The sequence below is a fragment of the Schistocerca nitens genome, chromosome 8, assembly GCF_023898315.1.
Source record: "Schistocerca nitens isolate TAMUIC-IGC-003100 chromosome 8, iqSchNite1.1, whole genome shotgun sequence".
NCBI classification, from domain to species: Eukaryota; Metazoa; Arthropoda; class Insecta; order Orthoptera; family Acrididae; genus Schistocerca; species Schistocerca nitens.
In genome coordinates, this window is record NC_064621.1 from 429,116,983 (window position 1) to 429,135,604 (window position 18,622).

Genomic DNA, 18,622 nt, shown 5'->3' on the forward strand with positions numbered 1-18,622 from the left:
TTTACGAGTAAAACCTGACATTTACCATCGCCTTGTGGTAACAGTTCAAAATTTCTTATTCTATGCATGTCAGGTATCGTACGGCCATCTCAGAGACTCTAGTATTGGTGTTTCTAGTGCAGCGTTGTATCAGAATGATAGATGTTATGCATAACGGAATTTGTGAACATTTAAGTGAATCAGTGATTAAGGAGGAGGACAACTTTTGTGTAACTACTGAGTAATATAATATTCTGTTAAGTGAAGTAAAAATACAAAAACCATTGTTGATAAAAAAAATCTGTTCACTACAGATGTTTGAAACAATATTATGATCTCAAAATTGGAGGTGATGAGAAACTCACAGTGTCTGCTGGAAAAGAAGAAATTTGTTACTACATCTGTTTTAATGAACTGTTTAACATAATACTGGAGACCCACATTGCTATAGCCATGGCAGTTGAATTCGAATGATGCTGGAACTGAATCATAAGTACAAGAACATGACTGTTGGTTTGCTCATTAGTTATACGAGGTTATGTGAACCTTCAAAAAAAGAAGAAACTGAAAAGGGATGTATAAATCATTTGACAAAATCTGTCAATTTGTTATCCTCTGAGCACTAACTTCTAAAAGGGCTGATGAAGTAGCATTTCACCTTTTGGATGTTTTCAGTACCTTCGGTGCCTTCATTCTGATGATGTCAGAGAATTTTGCAACCAAGTCCTCCAAAGTTAATTTGGATTGTGGAACGATATAAAGGTAGTCCATGGGAAACTAAGACAAATCCAGTCTTGGAAGATCAGTCAAAAGAGCAAATAAAGATGTTGAAAGTATGTTATCACAGTGGATGGAAACAGATAAAACTTCAAAATGGTGTGAGGGATTAAGGTCCGTGTGAGCAATGAAAAATAGGGCTTATCATGAAGGGATAGGATTTAACCATATGAAGCCATATTTGCCACTCCAATAAAAATGGGCACTGCTAACTCAGTTCTTCCAAGTAATTTAATAAAAAATGTAAACACTGAAAAACATTTGGAAACGGTGTTAAAACATGACGATGACTGACTCACAAGATAGTAAAGATGGTGGTAGAGGAATTGATTCCAGTGAATCAGTACTAGAACAGAAGGAACACAGGTAGAAATACGCTTGTAGCAGGTTAAGAAGTATAAGAGACATGGGATTTGATGATGGTTAACACAAGAAACTGGCACCAACTGATGGTTGTGACAGGATGCAGACAATGTCCAGCTGTGTTAATAAAGAAGGTCTTCAATTGCAATCAAAGAAAATTAAACCAGCCTCATGCTACAAAATTCCAAAACCTTCATGTGGACAGAAAGTGAGAATTAAAGTACTAGATAAAGGCCACTCAAAAATTGATGCAAAATTAATAATAGCAGTGGAGATAAACATTCACAGTGACGAATTTTATCAGCTTGGTACCAAAGTGGAGAAACTGAAGTTACTGTACACTGGGAACCTTTTATCAGTGTCAAAGAAGTAGGAAGAGAAGAAATTAGTATACAAGAAGTGATTGCCAAACTATCTTTCATTGGAGGTCAAGGGTTCAGAAAATGCAACTGTATTAAAAAATGTTCAATTAAAAAATGCTTGTGCAAATTGTCTTCCTTGTTATATAATTTTAAATATCACAACAGTCAACTCTGTAACAAAAATTAACGTTTACAAGATAATATTTTTATACACTTTTGTTTAATTTTCACTTATTTTTATCTGGAATACTCTTTTTTTATAACCAGGCTATAACTCAAGAATATTTAAAAAATTTAATTTTAGGTTCAATAAAAAACAAATTCAGTAATTTATTTTTAATGAATATGGTTTTACCAGTTTGCATAGGTAAATCCTAAGATTTGGCAATGTCTCTTAGTGAAAGTTCAAAATCTATGCATAAAATAAGAAATTTTAGACTATTACCACACATCAATGGCAGATGTTAGGTTTTATCAGTAAACTGTAGGATTTACCAGTCATCTTACTTTACAGTATCATGTACACTATCAAACCCTGCTACAATATTATGTGCAGTTCTGTAAGCTGTTGTATGTTGCTAACATGAAAAAAAATGTGTTTTACATTTTAGATCTGAAGATAGCTAGATTTTTAGCCATAATTAGTAACACATCCAAATAAAGAAGCTTTCATGTGTGACCTTGACTTAAAGGATTTTCAGTCCCTATCATGAATATAAAAAAAATTGTAACAGATCACGTATCTTCCATTTGATGATGCCACCAAACTTAACAAATGTTTATGTGAATTATCGCTTTCCCAAAGAAACTGGTGGTTGAAAAAAGTAAAAATTACAAGAACATGGGAAGGTTCATGGTAGTTGTAGAGTGCGTTAATTATTGGTTATATTTTCATGCATTATAATTAATTAATTTTGGGGAATATTTGAACTTAATTTTGACTGAATGACTGGTTTTTTGTGATATTTTTCTATATTAACATCATTTAGTGAAAATATGAATATTTGTTCAGCTTGGATTGGCAAGTTGGTTTTTAGCTTGGAGTATCACACACTTTTGGAAAAAAATTTAACTCTAAGTGCTTATACATGCTTTCGATTGCTTGGGCACAGAGTTGAAACCAAACAGAATGTATGACAATATCACAATTTTTGAACAGTTAACATTACTGGTAACTGTGATTTGCAACAGGACTTAAGATCACACAAGAAAATTAATAAGAGAAACATTTGTGGGTTGTTCTCAGAATTCCAGTCAAGTAACTGCATTCAATTTTTGATCAATTTCTGTAAAATGTGGGACATTACTTCTTCATTTTTACGCCAGTATTCATATTCCTAGGTGTACAAAACATATTGATTTTTCCCTGTGTGACATTCCATTTATACGAAGTGTAACAAACTTTTAGAGTCAGAATTATATGAACTGTACAGTATTCTAAATTTGTTGTTTTGAGATTAGAGACAACAAACGAATATTTCATGAGTTTTTGATGAGCAGTGCTTGTGAGGCATGTTTGTAAATTGCTTATGTTTCATAACAAACACTTGCCTCTCACTCTCACATTAACTAGCAGAAAAAAAATGAACTGTCATCTGTGATGTGTCCACTGTGGAATTTACCATTTATATAAAGAAACTATCCTGTATCAACCACTTTCAAAGAACTGTTTGACAAGAGTCAATTATAAAAAAAAGGTAGATAAACCTTACTACCATACACAAGTTCAAACATTCCATGAACCTGAATTAATACGTAGTACCGTATAACTGTTACTGATATCAAGTAAGTGAAAACTGAAAGACTAGGGCAAGCTGTTCCAATAAGAAAACATTTTGTAAGTCAGCTGGCACTATGGGACACATGACAAGAGAAACACTTATGGGACCAAGATACAGTAAATGACATACTTAGTACATCACTGACATGTTAATGTGCTATAAGTACATGACAAATAATAAATTATGCAGGAGAGTGATACAAAATAATTAACAAATATAATGTTATTGGAACATCAAGTCCACAAATCTTATGTGAAATTTTACAAGAAGCTCTTAATTAAACAGGTATAGTTACAATTACTTAATAATCATAACATTATCAGGTGACCATGAATTCACACCATAATTGTAAATATAATACTAAAAAAAGAGTACACAATAAGAATTACATAAAAATTGTGTGTTAACAAATAGAAAAAAATGAAACCACTACTAATCGTCTTCAAGTGCTAAGATCAGTATATGCATCGAGATTCATCACTTAAGAGCATCAAAATAAGACATCTACAGCAATCATTGAAATATCCTGTCAAACAGAAAGCAAACAACTTGGGGTGACACTCAGAAAATTCTTATGAATAATAGTGTAAAGAAAATAAATTACAGGAAACCCAAAACTTCATTAGCAAATGCTGGATATGAGCTTCCTTAGCCACGTAAAATGCTATTCATGTACTCATAATTAAAACATTAAGTTGAGTGAAGGTTGAAATGATTACTGCTCTGATGCTGTCTGCCTCAGTATTAAAATCCTTTACTGAAGTTAATGTGGTAAGTGTTTCATCCAATACAGAAATGGAAGTTAAAAACTGTTTTTAACTAACTGTAACTGAGTCATTACCTATGACAGTATCCACTGACTACAACTTTTAAGTCATGACCTCCTTGCACCCCTTATGAAGCTGAACATAATACAAAAATTTATCTTGCCACAGGAAGGGAGGGGGAGGTTATAAGTAGCACCTAATATGAAACTAGAAATCAATAACAAGTTACATACAAGCTGTAGAATTAGGTTCTAGGCACTTCAGCCTGGAACCGCACTACCGCTATGGTCGCAGGTTCGAATGATGCCTCGGGCATGGATGTGTGTAATGTCCTTAGGTTAGTTAGGTTTAGGTAGTTCTAAGTTCTATGGGACTGATGACCTCAGATGTTAAGTCCCATAGTGCTCAGAGCCATTTGAACCATTTTGAAATACTCCTTACTTATCAGACAGAAAACGTTTTTAATTTCTTTCTGCTGCATAAAACTGTTGATTTATTTTATCTACAGGAGGGCATATTCTATCTGGAGCTTGCATTGAACCTGTAGCCCTTGATGAGCTCGTACCTGACTGGAAGGAAAAGGGAGCACCTCTTAATACACCTGTTAAGGAAGACAAATTTGCATACCTTACAGAGAAAGGGAGGATACCAGTCCCCATCTTCAGCTGTAAGCTACCTTTGATTCTTTATGCATTGCAATTAATGTAGTATTTATAATGCAAAACAGCTCAAATGTGAGCGAAGTTAAACTAATTGTAGCATTATTTTGCTATTTTGAGTTCACTCATGCCATCCATATATAATTTTGGCAGTGTCAATTAATTAAACATGTATATTAACTGTATTAAAAACAGGGCCATTTTGGAAAATATGTGCTTACCAACCACTGCAGAAGTTCTCCCTAACACTGATCTAATTTAATTTATTTTCCGTGTATTTATGATATAAATTCTACAAAGATATAATTATATACAACCAACAGTCCCAATTCAGTGTGTTTTAAATTTGTAAAAAATATTTTATATTTGACAAACAGTAAGACAAATTGATGTGTCATATTATTATAATAATTTTTTTTTATGAAAATTTGGGAAACCAGTTGCATCACATGCCAGCTATGGTGCAACTTCCTGCATTTTATGTAGGTCTGATAATTAACTACATCTACAGCGTGAATGGCCACATGGCTAACCAAAAGCTTCACCATCTACATCTACATACATACTCTGTAAGCCACCGTATGGTGTGTGATGGAGGGTATATGGTACCACTACCATTCATTTCCTTTCCTGTTCCACTCAAAAACAGAGAAAGGGAAAACAGACTGTTTGTATGCCTCTCTGTGAGCCCTACTTCCTCTTATGTTCAATGTTCTTACACAAAATGTACATTGGTGGTGGTAGGATCATTCTGCAGTCATCTTCAAATGTCACTTCTCTAAATTTTATTAATAGCTTTCCTTGAAAAGAACATCAGCTTCCATCCAGGGATTCCCATTCGAGTTCCTCAAGCATTTTCATAATATTTGCTTGTTAATCTAACCTATTGGTAACAAATCTAGCAGCCCACCTCTGAATTGCTTTGATATCTTTCTTTAAACCGAACTGGAGAGGATTTCAAACATTTGAGCAGTACTCATGTTCTATATGTGGTCTCCTTTACTCTCCTAAAATTCTCCCAATAAACCAAAGTAGACAAACACAATACTTAAATGCACATTCTATTTCATATTGCTTTGCAATGTTAGGTCTAGATATGTAATCGACCTGACTGTGTCAAGTAGCACACTACTAATGCTGCATTCAAACATTATGGGATTGCTTTTCCAACTTATCTGCATTAACTTACTTTTTTTACATTTATAGTTACCTGCCATTCATAGCGCCATCCAGAAATTTTGTCTAGGTAATCTTGTATCACTCAGCATAACAACGAAAATAATCAATTTTTGACAATATAATGTAACTGGATAGATAAAAAAATCTACTCACCAAGTGGTGACAGCAGACCACATACACACACATAAAAAAAGGGTTTGTATATGCAAGCTTTCAACCCCAACAATCAGTATTTCTTCTTATTCAGTCCAGTAAAGCTCTCCTGACCCAGGGTTTTGAGCCACTTTTCAGAGCTCTATCCCTTTCCTTAAACCTCTGCATTCCTTCCCTTCACCCTTCTTCCATCCCCTCCAGCCCTTCTGCCAGGAGGAGGCACTGGCACTGGCTCCTGCCACTGCTTGATGAGTAGGTTTTTTATATATTCAGTTACGCTGTATCACCCTACAGTCACTCAATGACAGCACCTTCCCACACACCTCATCATCAGACAACAGCTGCACACTTCCCCAGGGCACTCCTGACGATAATGTTGTCTCTGAGGAACACTTACGATCAAGGACAATGCACTGAGTCCTATTACTTAAGAAGTCTTCAAGCCACTCACTTATCTGGTAATCTACTCCGTATGTTTGTACCTTTGTTAACAGTTTGCAGTGGGACACTTTGTCAAACCCTTTTTCGAAACCAAGGAATATGGCCTCTGCCTGTTGCCCTTCATCCATAGTTCCCAGTATATTACATCTACGTTGATACTTCTCAAGTCACCTTATGGTGTGTGGCAGAGGGTTTGTTGTACCACTGTTAGTCATTACCCTTCCTGTTCCACTTGCAAATAGAGCAAGGGAAAAACAACAATCTGGTTGTTGACCATGGTGTACATCACAACAATGATGTCTTTAACATCTGCTTAAAAGCCAATGCTCATTCTGCTTGCTACAGCTTTGCACATAAAAACTGGCTACTCACTTCACCTCTCGCAGCCCAACTGCTTTAGTAACTGGAATCTGTCAACACTATATACTTGTACTACGTGCTGGGAAGCTGACTTTAACCAGTAATAAACAAGGGAAAAAACTGTAGTATGCATTATCATTAAAATGCTTAGTGAAATGTTGTACTTTTTGGAAAGGCCAGCATTTACATAATCTTTTAGCTGACTTTTTTTCCAGTGATACATTTCCTTTTCATCAGAAATACATGTTATTAATGAAAGTCAGCACTGCTTGACCGAATTTCAGTGTACTTGTTTATTGGTAAAATATCTTAATGTTTTTTTCAGTTATGGATTTATGTAAACTGTAGGGACTGGAACTGTCATGACACGTGATAACTTTTAAACCACAAGCTATGAGCATGTTGCTCACAGAAATTTTAAAACACACGACATTTTATCAACAATGCCTACATGGTTCTTGTTCATTCAATAGCTTGGTTTTACAAGTTCCTGACCTGCACAAACAGTTGTCATTTATCAGCACGTGGGTGAGGGGTAGGAGGAGGAGGAGGAGGTGGTTAGTGTTTTAACATCCTTGTGACGGAAAGGTCATCAGAGATGGCGCACAAGCTTGGATTAGGGAAGGATCGAGAAGGAAAGCGGCTGCGCCCTTTCGAAGGAACCATCCCAGCATTTGTCTCAAGCAGTTTAGCGAAATCACAGAAAACATAAATCAGGATGGCCAGATGTGGTTTTGAACCATAATCCTCCTGAATGTTAGTCCAATGTGCTAATCGCTGCACTACCGCGCTCAGTCAGCACGCAGAGGTCAAGGTCAGCTGGTTGGGCCGGTTGCCATCATGCAGCATTCAGCTCATTGAGCCAGTGTCAGTGTTAAGTATATTATGTTTTGCTATTAATGTATTTTAAAATGTAATTTTCTGTGTATTGCCCTTGGTTTATTGTCCTTTTTTATTATTTTCAGTGGCTAAGTATGTATGACATGAGTAAATCAACCTTATTTCATATTTTTATAGACGGATAGACAAGAAAAAATAATTTTGGCATAGCCGGAAGAAAACGTGAATAGAAGTACAATCCAAAATCTGTCTCATCCTCTACAGCAAGTTACCAATGACACTGAACTTTCAGATGCTGAAAAACCCAGTGGTATATGTCATGTCTGTTCAAGACATGAAATTGAAACACAAAAAATTCATGTATTAGTTGGCCTAAATTTCTGTGGGATGAACATGCTGTAACATTATATGATATGCGCAAAGTTCAGATATATGAGAAAGATTAAGTCGTAGAAGTTAAATAAGAAATACTTGTTTTGATTTTTTTCCATTAGTGCTTTAGAAGACAGGAATTTTAACTGTACTAAGGTTATTGATTGCGAATTGCATAGATATACTGATTGTTTTGCACTGCAAATAAATAATTAAAATAATAAAATCTGAGTTTTATTACAAAAATAACAATAAACATACTATAAATTTACACATATTAGGTACATTTCAGACTGCTTTCTGAGTGTGAGCAAAATGCTCGGAATGTGACTGATTACATAACTTTTAAAGATACAAGTTCTTGCAGGTTAAAAACACAATTAAAAATATGTGTGTCCATGAAGTAATTCACAACAGAAAATAGTATGATCCCATTTATACGTGTATCAAGTTTTGGTAATCGGTTTTGAATTGTTTTTTATTACTTTTTTTTAATGGTTTAAACTGTGTGAAGATATTTTTAAAGATATTTCTGTAAACTTTCCAATTTTGCCATGCACTTGCCAAAATATACTGCTTTTATTTCTGTCCAGATTCTATTTCTAATATATATTATATTTTTAAGTATAGAGTTTCTTGATTTCACAAAAAGCTTTTTATGATTTATTGTGTTAAGCAAGGCAGTGTGTGTGTGTTACAGGGATGCCAATGTACAATCATGGCAACTATGTTGTCAGGCTGGGTCATGTTGTTCGTTGGCTTGGGGAGCAGGCTGAGCAACTTGGTGTTGAAATGTATCCTGGGTATGCAGCTTCAGAACTGCTGTTCCATGAAGATGGTAGCCTTAAGGGTGTTGCTACAAATGATGTAGGAATAGCAAAAGATGGTTCACCTAAGGTAAGAATATGTTTAAAACATCCACACACAAATTGTGCCGCACCATGGTTCGGAACCCATGTTGGATCGTAGTTGATGAAAAGTTTACCTTCACTGAATATTAGCTTACACAAAGTACAAATTAATAAAAAAAGTACTAGCAGCCCATTAATTCTTTACACGGCCCAGTTTCCTATGATAGTAAGATGTTACTGCTACCTTCAATATTTTTGTAGGCTTTTTCTTTTTCCTGCTTTCTATTCATCATTCAATGACACATATATTGTAGGGAAGCAGCCTACTCACGCCGTAGTAAATTCACATCAGTCTTTCCATTGTGTGCCACCCTAGTCCGCTGTAACTAGCTCTGACGTCATAAATGTTGTGCAATACTTTAAAAATCTAGCAAATAACCTGAAACGTTTCTAGCATGTCAAGAGTAATATTAAATTAATATGTGTTGAATATCAGTTTGATAACTTTAACCATTTTCGAAATTTGGACGTTTTTCTGTAAAAATCATTGGCGCAACAGAAAAGAGTTAGAGACTTAAAATTTTATATTTAGATTCCTTTTCCATAATGATTTAATAGAAACAGTACTTTGGATCTCACAAATTAAGATTTTAGTTGAAATTCATAATTTTCTGGTTTTTGTCTTAAAAATTAAGGAAGCAAGATAGATTAAGTAGGCTAATAAATAAAGCTAGGATGTTTATATTTAAGTAGAATGGAGATCCGCTATAACCATAAAGATGTGAGAAGTTTCATTTGAATAACTATAAAAGTATAGCGATATCGTATCTCCAAAGGGCAAGTTCAGAGCTCGTCTACTGCGTGCAGTGTAATTAAATTAATTCTCTCGCCCAAAATATTTAACTTAGCCACGTCAAACTTTTATTATGATTACTTACCTGTGTGTTGAATGCACATTTAAATTGAGAGTTTCATCGGCCATCAGCAAAAGAAGCTATGATTTATTCGGTAACTTAAAGTGGTGCATTACTAGCCCAGCGGCTAGTTGGGAGAGCCGATTTGATCAGGCGTTCCCTTAGCCGTCCACACCGCGGCTTTATATATAAGAATGCTGCGCGAGGAAGGAAGGCCCAAGTTCTCTCCAGACGCTGAGTAGCACACCACCTGTGTCAGGAGTCGCGTCGCGTCGGTGTCATTGCTATAAACAGCCTCGGATGCCGTATTAAGTTACTCGGGATACGCGTAACCATGAAATCATTTTCGAGAGAAGTGTTACTTCTGGGATGACTTTAATGATATATCTTCAGTTTGTGTATGTCGTATTTTCACGTGCCGCCGCGGGACAGACATTCTACCATTATTTAGCGTGGCGTTTGATGAACATAATCATCAAATTATGGCGAGCATTCACTTAAACATTTAATTTGGACAGTTATAGTTGCATCAGCGCATTAGACTCTGAACTGCTCTGTTAATCAGATTGTGTGGATTCTTTTTTTTTTTTTCATCTGTGACTTTCAGAAAATAGAGAACGTGGTTTTTTTTTTCACGATCGTTTTTGATTATGAATCCCAGACAATTTCCTAATTCCTCAGAGCTTTAAGCTGTAGCTCTAAGTGTATTTCTCAGATGAAGTGGGCACTAGGAATTCTAATTACAGGCTTCACGTTTTGCTAATCACTTTCTGGTTGCCAATATTGTAGTTAGAGAGCCAGTGTTGAGAACGGCAAAAGACAGCATAAATAATAGGAACATTTATATAACAATTAATTCCACTCGCTGCCCCACATATGGTTAAAACGGCAAGGAATGCATCTTTTCTACAAACAAAACATTTTTCATTGAATAAACAACAGATAAATAGCCACCCGCCGCCCCACATATGGTGCATCGGCCGGGAAGTGTTTCTACATTACAATTCTACATTCTACAAAATTTTATACCACCAACTAATTCCACCAGCCGCCCCACAATATACCTTCAAAATCTCACACTTTGTTTTTCTGTTTCTTTATTTGCCATCCATATTTGTGGTTTTGGTGGCCGGTCGACAGCCCTTGGGCCTTGAAGGCCCTTTTTTTATTAAAATAAATGCTTTCCTCTGTTAATTATTTAATTTTAATCGCATGGAATCTGTGTCAGGAACACGTCAACATACTGTAACATATGCAGAACTTGAAGAAATGCATTTTAACCACAAGCTGTTTTTATCTGAACCTCAGTATCCACTGGTTTCATTGGAGGACCATCTTCACAGGACAGCTACCAAGAGCACAAAACGGAGTAAGTAATGTACACGAAAAATATGAAATAAAACAGTCAAATAGGTACATAAGCATAATGTCTTCAAGGATAATTACAAGGGAAAAATGGATGAGATGAATACATAAACCATTTTCTTTTCTGGCTGGTAGACCATCCAAAACTTCATAATTGGAGTAAGAAAAGAACACAGTATGTTCATCAAAAGTCTAATAGAGGTGTACTCAACATAGCAACAGTTACAACAATGATGTACAAAAAGGTAAGAAACCAAAGAGGTAAGAATTAGACAGTGTAGTCTCTGTATCAGAAGTCAAAAACCATATCAAAACACATTCTGTCGAAAAATATCAAGGTTCATATCTAGAACTAGTTGACAGCTGATAAACGCTTTACAGAATATCTTTGGAAGACATCTTAGTCAACATACAATGTAAACAACAGAAAAGTGAAGTTACAGTGTAGAGGTGTAGAGACCAGTAACAGTCATGTACAATTTAAAAAATGCAGCTGTGAAACTATATTGAACTAGTAGCGTATTCACAATATGGCAGTCAAAAATTGTGTAAACAAGATTATAATCTTATAAATGACAAATAAAAGTGTCTTGTAGGTAAGGTCTATAACGAAGTACAAGCTTGAACTATAACCACATATGTAGGTTAACACAACAAGAAAGAAGGAAAAGCATACACACATTCTCATGTAGTTAACCATCTGAAATTTCATGCTGTATGGTTGCTCACCTGCAAAAATGACCACTTATGGTGTGATTCTATGTTATGTACTTATTACTTATGTCATCAATTGAAGGAAGTTGAATACACGAGAATGAGTGTATAGTTTCACTTCTTACTTGTTATTAACTTAGTAACATGTGCAAGAACCCCTCACTCACACTAAACCTCCAGAAATGTCTCAGTTTAGCTGGTGAGTCTGGAGACAGCGGCATAAAGGGTGTACAGCACAAGTGGTCATGCTTTCCCACCCTAGTTTGGCAATAATTAAGCCAGTGAGCTGCCATGTAAGAATTCTTCCTACTTGTTGTCTGGAGATGCTCTTGTAGTTTTATGTCCCCTTGCAGAGCCATAGCAGTGTCATCGGATTCTGGAAGTGCAGTACAACTGTCTAAGTTTTACATAATGAAGTGGGAAATGTTTTACGCAAATAATTTTTACATGGGATGCCTTTATGGTGTGTTTATTTAAGAAGCACCGTAAACTGAACTTGTTCACACTGATTATAAGTTAACTATAAAACAGTACGAGAGCATGGCCTACCGAGTAACTCAGTTGAAAGGCATCCTCTCGATAACTGCCAACTATGGATCACAGTCTGTAACTTGAGCGTACAAATGGTATACGTCTTCTGTTATGCCAAAGTTATTCATGTATTTATTAATATCAACGTTACTTGGCAGTGTAAAATTACTGAAAGGTAGTATGGTATTGATGACTCGGGGACTCCCTCTAATGTCTGAGTATCAAAAGACTACTTTCATTAGCAAATATTTATTAATAACAATTATGTGATTCACGCCAAAATAAATGTGCTTTACCTACGTATCTCTCTGCTGATGTCACAAGTGATTTCTGCATCAGTTCCAAATACCACTGGCTCTGAAAGCGCGAAATGGCCAACCGCCTCTGCTAGCCAGTGTGGGAACATACAGCTTGCTCCTTACTCTGTACGTATGGCAGTGCTGATACATTCACTTCATGTATGTGAAATAGCAAACTAGAAATAAAGTAAACTGTGCTCTTATCTGCAAATAAGGGGCACCTTACATGCCCTTATAGTTCAAGCTTGTAGTTAGAGTTTATACTCACCTACAAGACATTTTTATTTGTCGTTAATACAATATTATAATATTATATTTTTTACTGTTCAAAGTGAGTATGCTACTAGTTAATTATTTATGTTTTCACTGCTGTATGTCTTTTTATTGTATGTTAATATTATTGGTCTCTTCACTATAACCTCATTTTAAACTTCGTGTATATTGTGTGTCGGCTAAGACGCCTTTCAAAGACATTCTGTCTAGCTCTTATCAGCTGTCAACTTGTTCTACATATGAACTTCTTTATATGCGTTGATAGAATGTATTTCGATATGGTCCTTGACTAATATTAAACTGTATAGCTCATACCTCTTTGTTTTCTTATCTTTCCATACATTATTATGTTAACTGTTGCTATGTTGAGCACATCTTTATTAGACTAAGTTGGAACATGATGTGTTCTTTTCTCATACCTGTTATGATGTTACTGATTTTTTATCAGCTACAAAAGAAAATGATTTATGTGTTCACTTGATCTGTTTTTGCATTGTAATTATTCATGAACAAGTTATGATTATTCACTTATTACAGATTTTGTGTATTTTTTGTGTTTATTACATGTTCCATTTTGTACTTTTGGTATACAAGGGTTGTCCACAAAGTAGTTTCCGTTTTTATTTCTATCCGCGGAAGTGCTACAATCGCAGTTCCGAACATGCGTGTCAGTTACTCTGACTAAAGGAGAAGACATGTACACCGTTTTCAGATCACTGCTGCCAACGTGTGCTTTGTAATGCTTCTTTGTAATGTCAACCTTAATTGAAAATGCCGCCGCACGGCGCAATTTCTTAATGGTTTCACAGTAACCATACGCATTGAATGTTTGGCACTGTAGTAAGAAATCAATCAGCAAAATGCCTTTTCTGTCCCAAAAAATGGTGCACATGACTTCTCGAGGTGTCAAGATTTGCTTAGGCTTTAACCTTCATTTAGGATGAAGTGTGTCTCCATTCCACTGATTGCTGTTTTGTTTCAGGGGTATCGTACAATACCCAAGTTTCGTCCCCCATGACTATCTGAGAAAGAAAACCATTACCTTTTTCATTGTAGCATGTCAAAACCTGAAGTGCGCTGCCCATCTGTTATTTTTTGTATTGGTCAGTAAGAATTTTGGGTGTCCAGCATCAGCAAAGTTTTCAAATTTCAGTTTTTCAGTAACAATTTCATGAATTAGTGAGTGTGTGATTTGCGGAGCTTCCATAGCAAGGGCACTTAAGTGTAAACTTATGGTTGTGCTTCATCTTCTCTTCAATTGTGTGAACCAGTTCATCAGTAACCACAGACGGGCGTCCACTTTGTTCTTCATTGTGCACTTGATCATGTCTTTCGTTGAACAGTCTGGCCCATCTTCTAACACATAGCATTTTGTCCATAAACCTCGCAGTTTTGCCAATGAATTTCCTTTGCTTTAACTTTCTTTGCATTTAGAAAACAAATCACAGATTTGATTTCACACGTGGCGGCATTTCCAATTATGGCTGACATTATAAAGAACCACTACAAAGCGCACGTCAGCAGCAGCAATCTGAAAAGGGCGTATATGTCTTCTCCTTGAGTCAGAGTAACCGCCGCGCATGCTAGGAACTGTGATCGTAGCACTGCCGCAGATAGAAATAGAAACGGAACTTTGTGGACGACCCTCATATATCATGTGAAGGTAGTCTATGACTGAAACCAGTAGATATTGAGGTTCAAATAAAAACAGCTGATGGTTAAAATGTGTTTCTTCAATTACTTAAAGGCTGTTGAATGTCTCCTACCCAAAACAATAAATAAACAGAACGTATTTCTATAAAACAAAATAGAATAATAAAACATGAAACTCAGAAATGGCAGAACTGAAAATAACGTAATGGCCTGCTGCTAAGTATACTTTGACATTTACCTAAAATGATTGAGGAAAACAATGTAGCACTATAATTAGAATAGCTGGATTAGATAAACAAGTATGTATCCGTACTGCATAACACCTTTTGTGCTTCCAAATTCGTTATATTGTAATATCACATCAAGAGTGACTAAAATATTCACTTTTATTTTTTTCTCTCATTGGATGATGAGTTGCTAAGGAGTCACAATTAGTTATAATACCATTTGTGAGATATGATGCTGAAAAATATTCTAGAAGAAATTTTGTTTACAGGATTGTCACAGTGTTCCATTAAATCAGTGTACCTAGTCTATTCCTACGTGAACAGTACTGTCAGTTGTTCCAATCATTTCTTTTCAATTAATTACATCACCATATCACAATTAAATAGATGTAAAGTATACCTGCAGACAATATCAGGTGTGATTTTTTTGAAGAGAAAAGCCTTCAATTTGATTTCAAACACTGCAGTTCATCACTGACAGCCTTAAAATCTTTTAGAAATCAATAGAAAACTTATACAGGATGCTGCACACCTTATGGAACAGTAGTTAGGAATGTGCTCATAACATAAACATGTTTCTTTCACTCTCCTGGTTAAAAAGTGAAGGCATGTAAAATTAACTTGTTTTAATATTCCACTGGTGCTGACTAACTATAAAGATGGCTGCAATCTACTTCTGAAAGGCATAGTGAATATGACCCTTCCACGTCACATCCAGAAACATATTGTCTTCTATTAACAAAATATTCTCAGGTTTCAATAGCCTCAAGTGGTTAATGGTGGCAGTTAACCAATTGGCGTGGCTTGAAACCCGAGAATATTTTATTAGTGGATATTATTGCGAGAGCATGCATTTGTACATATTGTCTTCTACTTCACTAATTCTGTAGCTATTGTGGATGAGACGAAAATCAGTGCAAACAGTATTCTATCTAAGAAATCAGATGTAGTGTGTTTGTTGCAGATAGGAGTGTGTTAGCTACGGACGAAGAGCTTCTTCTTTCCAGAATACAATTTGTTATATTATTCAGTTCCTGACCTACGTCTTTAACATATTGCTTGTTACCACCTGTAAATGAAACTGTTGCAGAGTAATGTGCTACAGTTGAAGGTATGTCCATAAATGACGTGGCCTTAATATGGAGTCCTTAGGAACACTCCAACTTACAACACAACATTTCAGTCAGATGTGTGAGAGTAAAATAATCCTTTAACAGAATCAGTTCAAAGTCTTTCTTGGGCAAATATTTGGAGCAGGAACAAGACTCCTTATAAATTACACAATGTGTTTTTGTCTGAATTTTCATAGCCAAATGAAAAGTGGGAAATGGACAAATGCAAATTGACCAGCATGAGTACAGGGAAATGCATGCAAAAGGTAAGGTTTCGGGTTTGAGCCCGTTTTAACCTACCAAGAAGTAAATCAGTAAATTCTCCTTTGTGCAGGGCTGTCTCATTTTTGTACACACAAGCAATGTTGGCCATAGTATAGTTTTTCAGAGGAGCATATAGTATTTTCTCCCTCAGGTAGCAGCTGATACCATTATAGATTCACTCTGCAATTTAAGACTCTGATTCAATGTTGTTTCATAATTTTCCACATATGAAAAAGCACGTAATGACCCAGCAGCAGTTCTTCAGTTGCGGGTGCAGTGGGATGTGATTCACAGTGCTTTGTTCCAGAAGCTTTTTTGTCTTCTAGGTTTCTGTCCAGGAGTGCTGTTCTTGCTTAAAAGCTGTCACATAATGGAGTGTGCGTTTATCTGGTTGGTGATGATGTAGCTGGGGCTTTGGGTCTGTCATTTGTTTGTTACTTTGTGTCTATTTGAAAAGTTTAATTAGTATGATAGATGGTGTGATGCCAAACAGGAGGACTAGGTTATAGACTATGGTGGCTTGAGCCATCAGGTAATGAGATACATCATTTGAATAAGGGGTACATCAACAAACTTTGTGCTATATGACACACCATCCGAAAACAACAAACTCAGCTACCAGCTGCAGAGAAACGCAGTGCCATGGATGATGCCCTAAGAACTGTGTGTTGTAACTCTCGCCCATCTGAGCTATTGCCCTATAACTTTTCAAGGAAGTTATATACAGTATTCATCTTGTAATAGTTTCTCAGGAGTGAGTTTGAAAGTGAGATGTTTGTCCAGGGGTATTCTAAAATGTTTCAATCGTATGTTGTTTGCAGCACTGATGATACCACAGTACTGTATATTCAGCATTATATTTACTTCATGATCACATAAGTATAATGACAACAACTCCACAGCATCATTGTACCTGCTGTTTTATTCTTGGAAGTTCCTACCATGTGCAGCTATATCAGTGTTGTCTTCTTAAATAAAATGCATTATTTTCCGTTAACGGATGGGTCATATGCACACTTTGGAACTTGGAAAATGCTTCGGGGAAGTCCATTAAGACAGATTTTCACTCTGCAGCGGAGTGTGCGCTGATATGAAACTTCCTGGCAGATTAAAACTGTGTGTTCGACCGAGACTCGAACTCGGGACCTTTGCCTTTCGCGGGCAAGTGCTCTACCATCTGAACTACCGAAGCACGACTCACGCCCGGTCCTCACAGCTTTACTTCTGCCAGTATCTTGTCTCCTACCTTCCAAACTTTACAGAAGCTCTCCTGCGAACCTTGCAGAACTAGCACTCCTGAAAGAAAGGATACTGCGGAGACATGGCTTAGCCACAGCCTGGGGGATGTTTCCAGAATGAGATTTTCACTCTGCAGTGGAGTGTGCGCTAATATGAAACTTCCTGGCAGATTAAAACTGTGTGCCCGACCGAGACTCGAACTCGGGACCTTTGCCTTTCTGCAAAGTTCGCAGGAGAGCTTCTGTAAAGTTTGGAAGGTAGGAGACGAGATACTGGCAGAAGTAAAGCTGTGAGGACCGGGCGTGAGTCGTGCTTCGGTAGCTCAGATGGTAGAGCACTTGCCCACGAAAGGCAAAGGTCCCGAGTTCGAGTCTCGGTCGGGCACACAGTTTTAATCTGCCAGGAAGTTTCAGAAATATGTTGTCCAGTGATTAAAAGTTTCCACAGCAGTTTGTTGTGATTCATTGTGTCATAGATGATGCACTGATCAGTAAAGCCAAAAATCATTTCCTCAATATGTTGTAGTGGCTTTGGGGAAAGGATCATCAAAGTATCAATTGAGATAAGGCTACATGACAATATCATCAATAGAGATGAGGGCTATCAGCTAAGTGTGGCATGAAACCCTGCACTAGCAGCTATATGCAAGGGCACACACAGCAGTTGATTTGTGAGTTTAGGCAAGTCTGAACACACAGTGCTGAATAGCAGTCTGTACCCCTGCATAACAGGTTTCCAGATCCCAAGTCTGTGGGAAGGGGTGGCAAGGCGCGGCCACTGCTCAGGTGGGTCGCCTGTGCTATCTCGGTACTTCAGCAGGAGATGATGCGAATGGTACTCATCGAAACATCATGGAATTTCGATGCAGCCAACCAGATGGAAGCCCGAAGAAGTCTGATGCTACCGTAGTTTGACACATGTGAGCAGCCCATAGTGGCTTGCCTTGTGTGTATTCTGTTTTACACATTTTGTGACTAAAGCTTTATCGCTTGATTTTTAGTTCAATACGTAAAATGCCAACTTGAGTGTTTTATTTCTGATCAAGGCACTCATAGCAATCCTGAAACCTGGGTCAAAAGACTCCTTTTTTGCGACCGAGGGCTGCTATTGCTGTTAATTTCATTTCATCAGTGTGTTGTCAAGTTTA

At 36.7% G+C, this 18,622-nt stretch overlaps 1 protein-coding gene across 1 annotated transcript in view; it reads left to right on the forward strand.

Moving 5' to 3' along the window:
* The window catches only part of LOC126198896 (electron transfer flavoprotein-ubiquinone oxidoreductase, mitochondrial), a 118,676-nt gene that overhangs the window by 13,006 nt on the left and 87,048 nt on the right, over positions 1-18,622 (forward strand). Inside the window, exons 4-5 of the mRNA XM_049935515.1 lie at positions 4,538-4,696; positions 8,734-8,930. Coding sequence (XP_049791472.1) covers positions 4,538-4,696; positions 8,734-8,930 — 356 coding nt within the window. The remainder of the gene's footprint in view (positions 1-4,537; positions 4,697-8,733; positions 8,931-18,622) is intronic.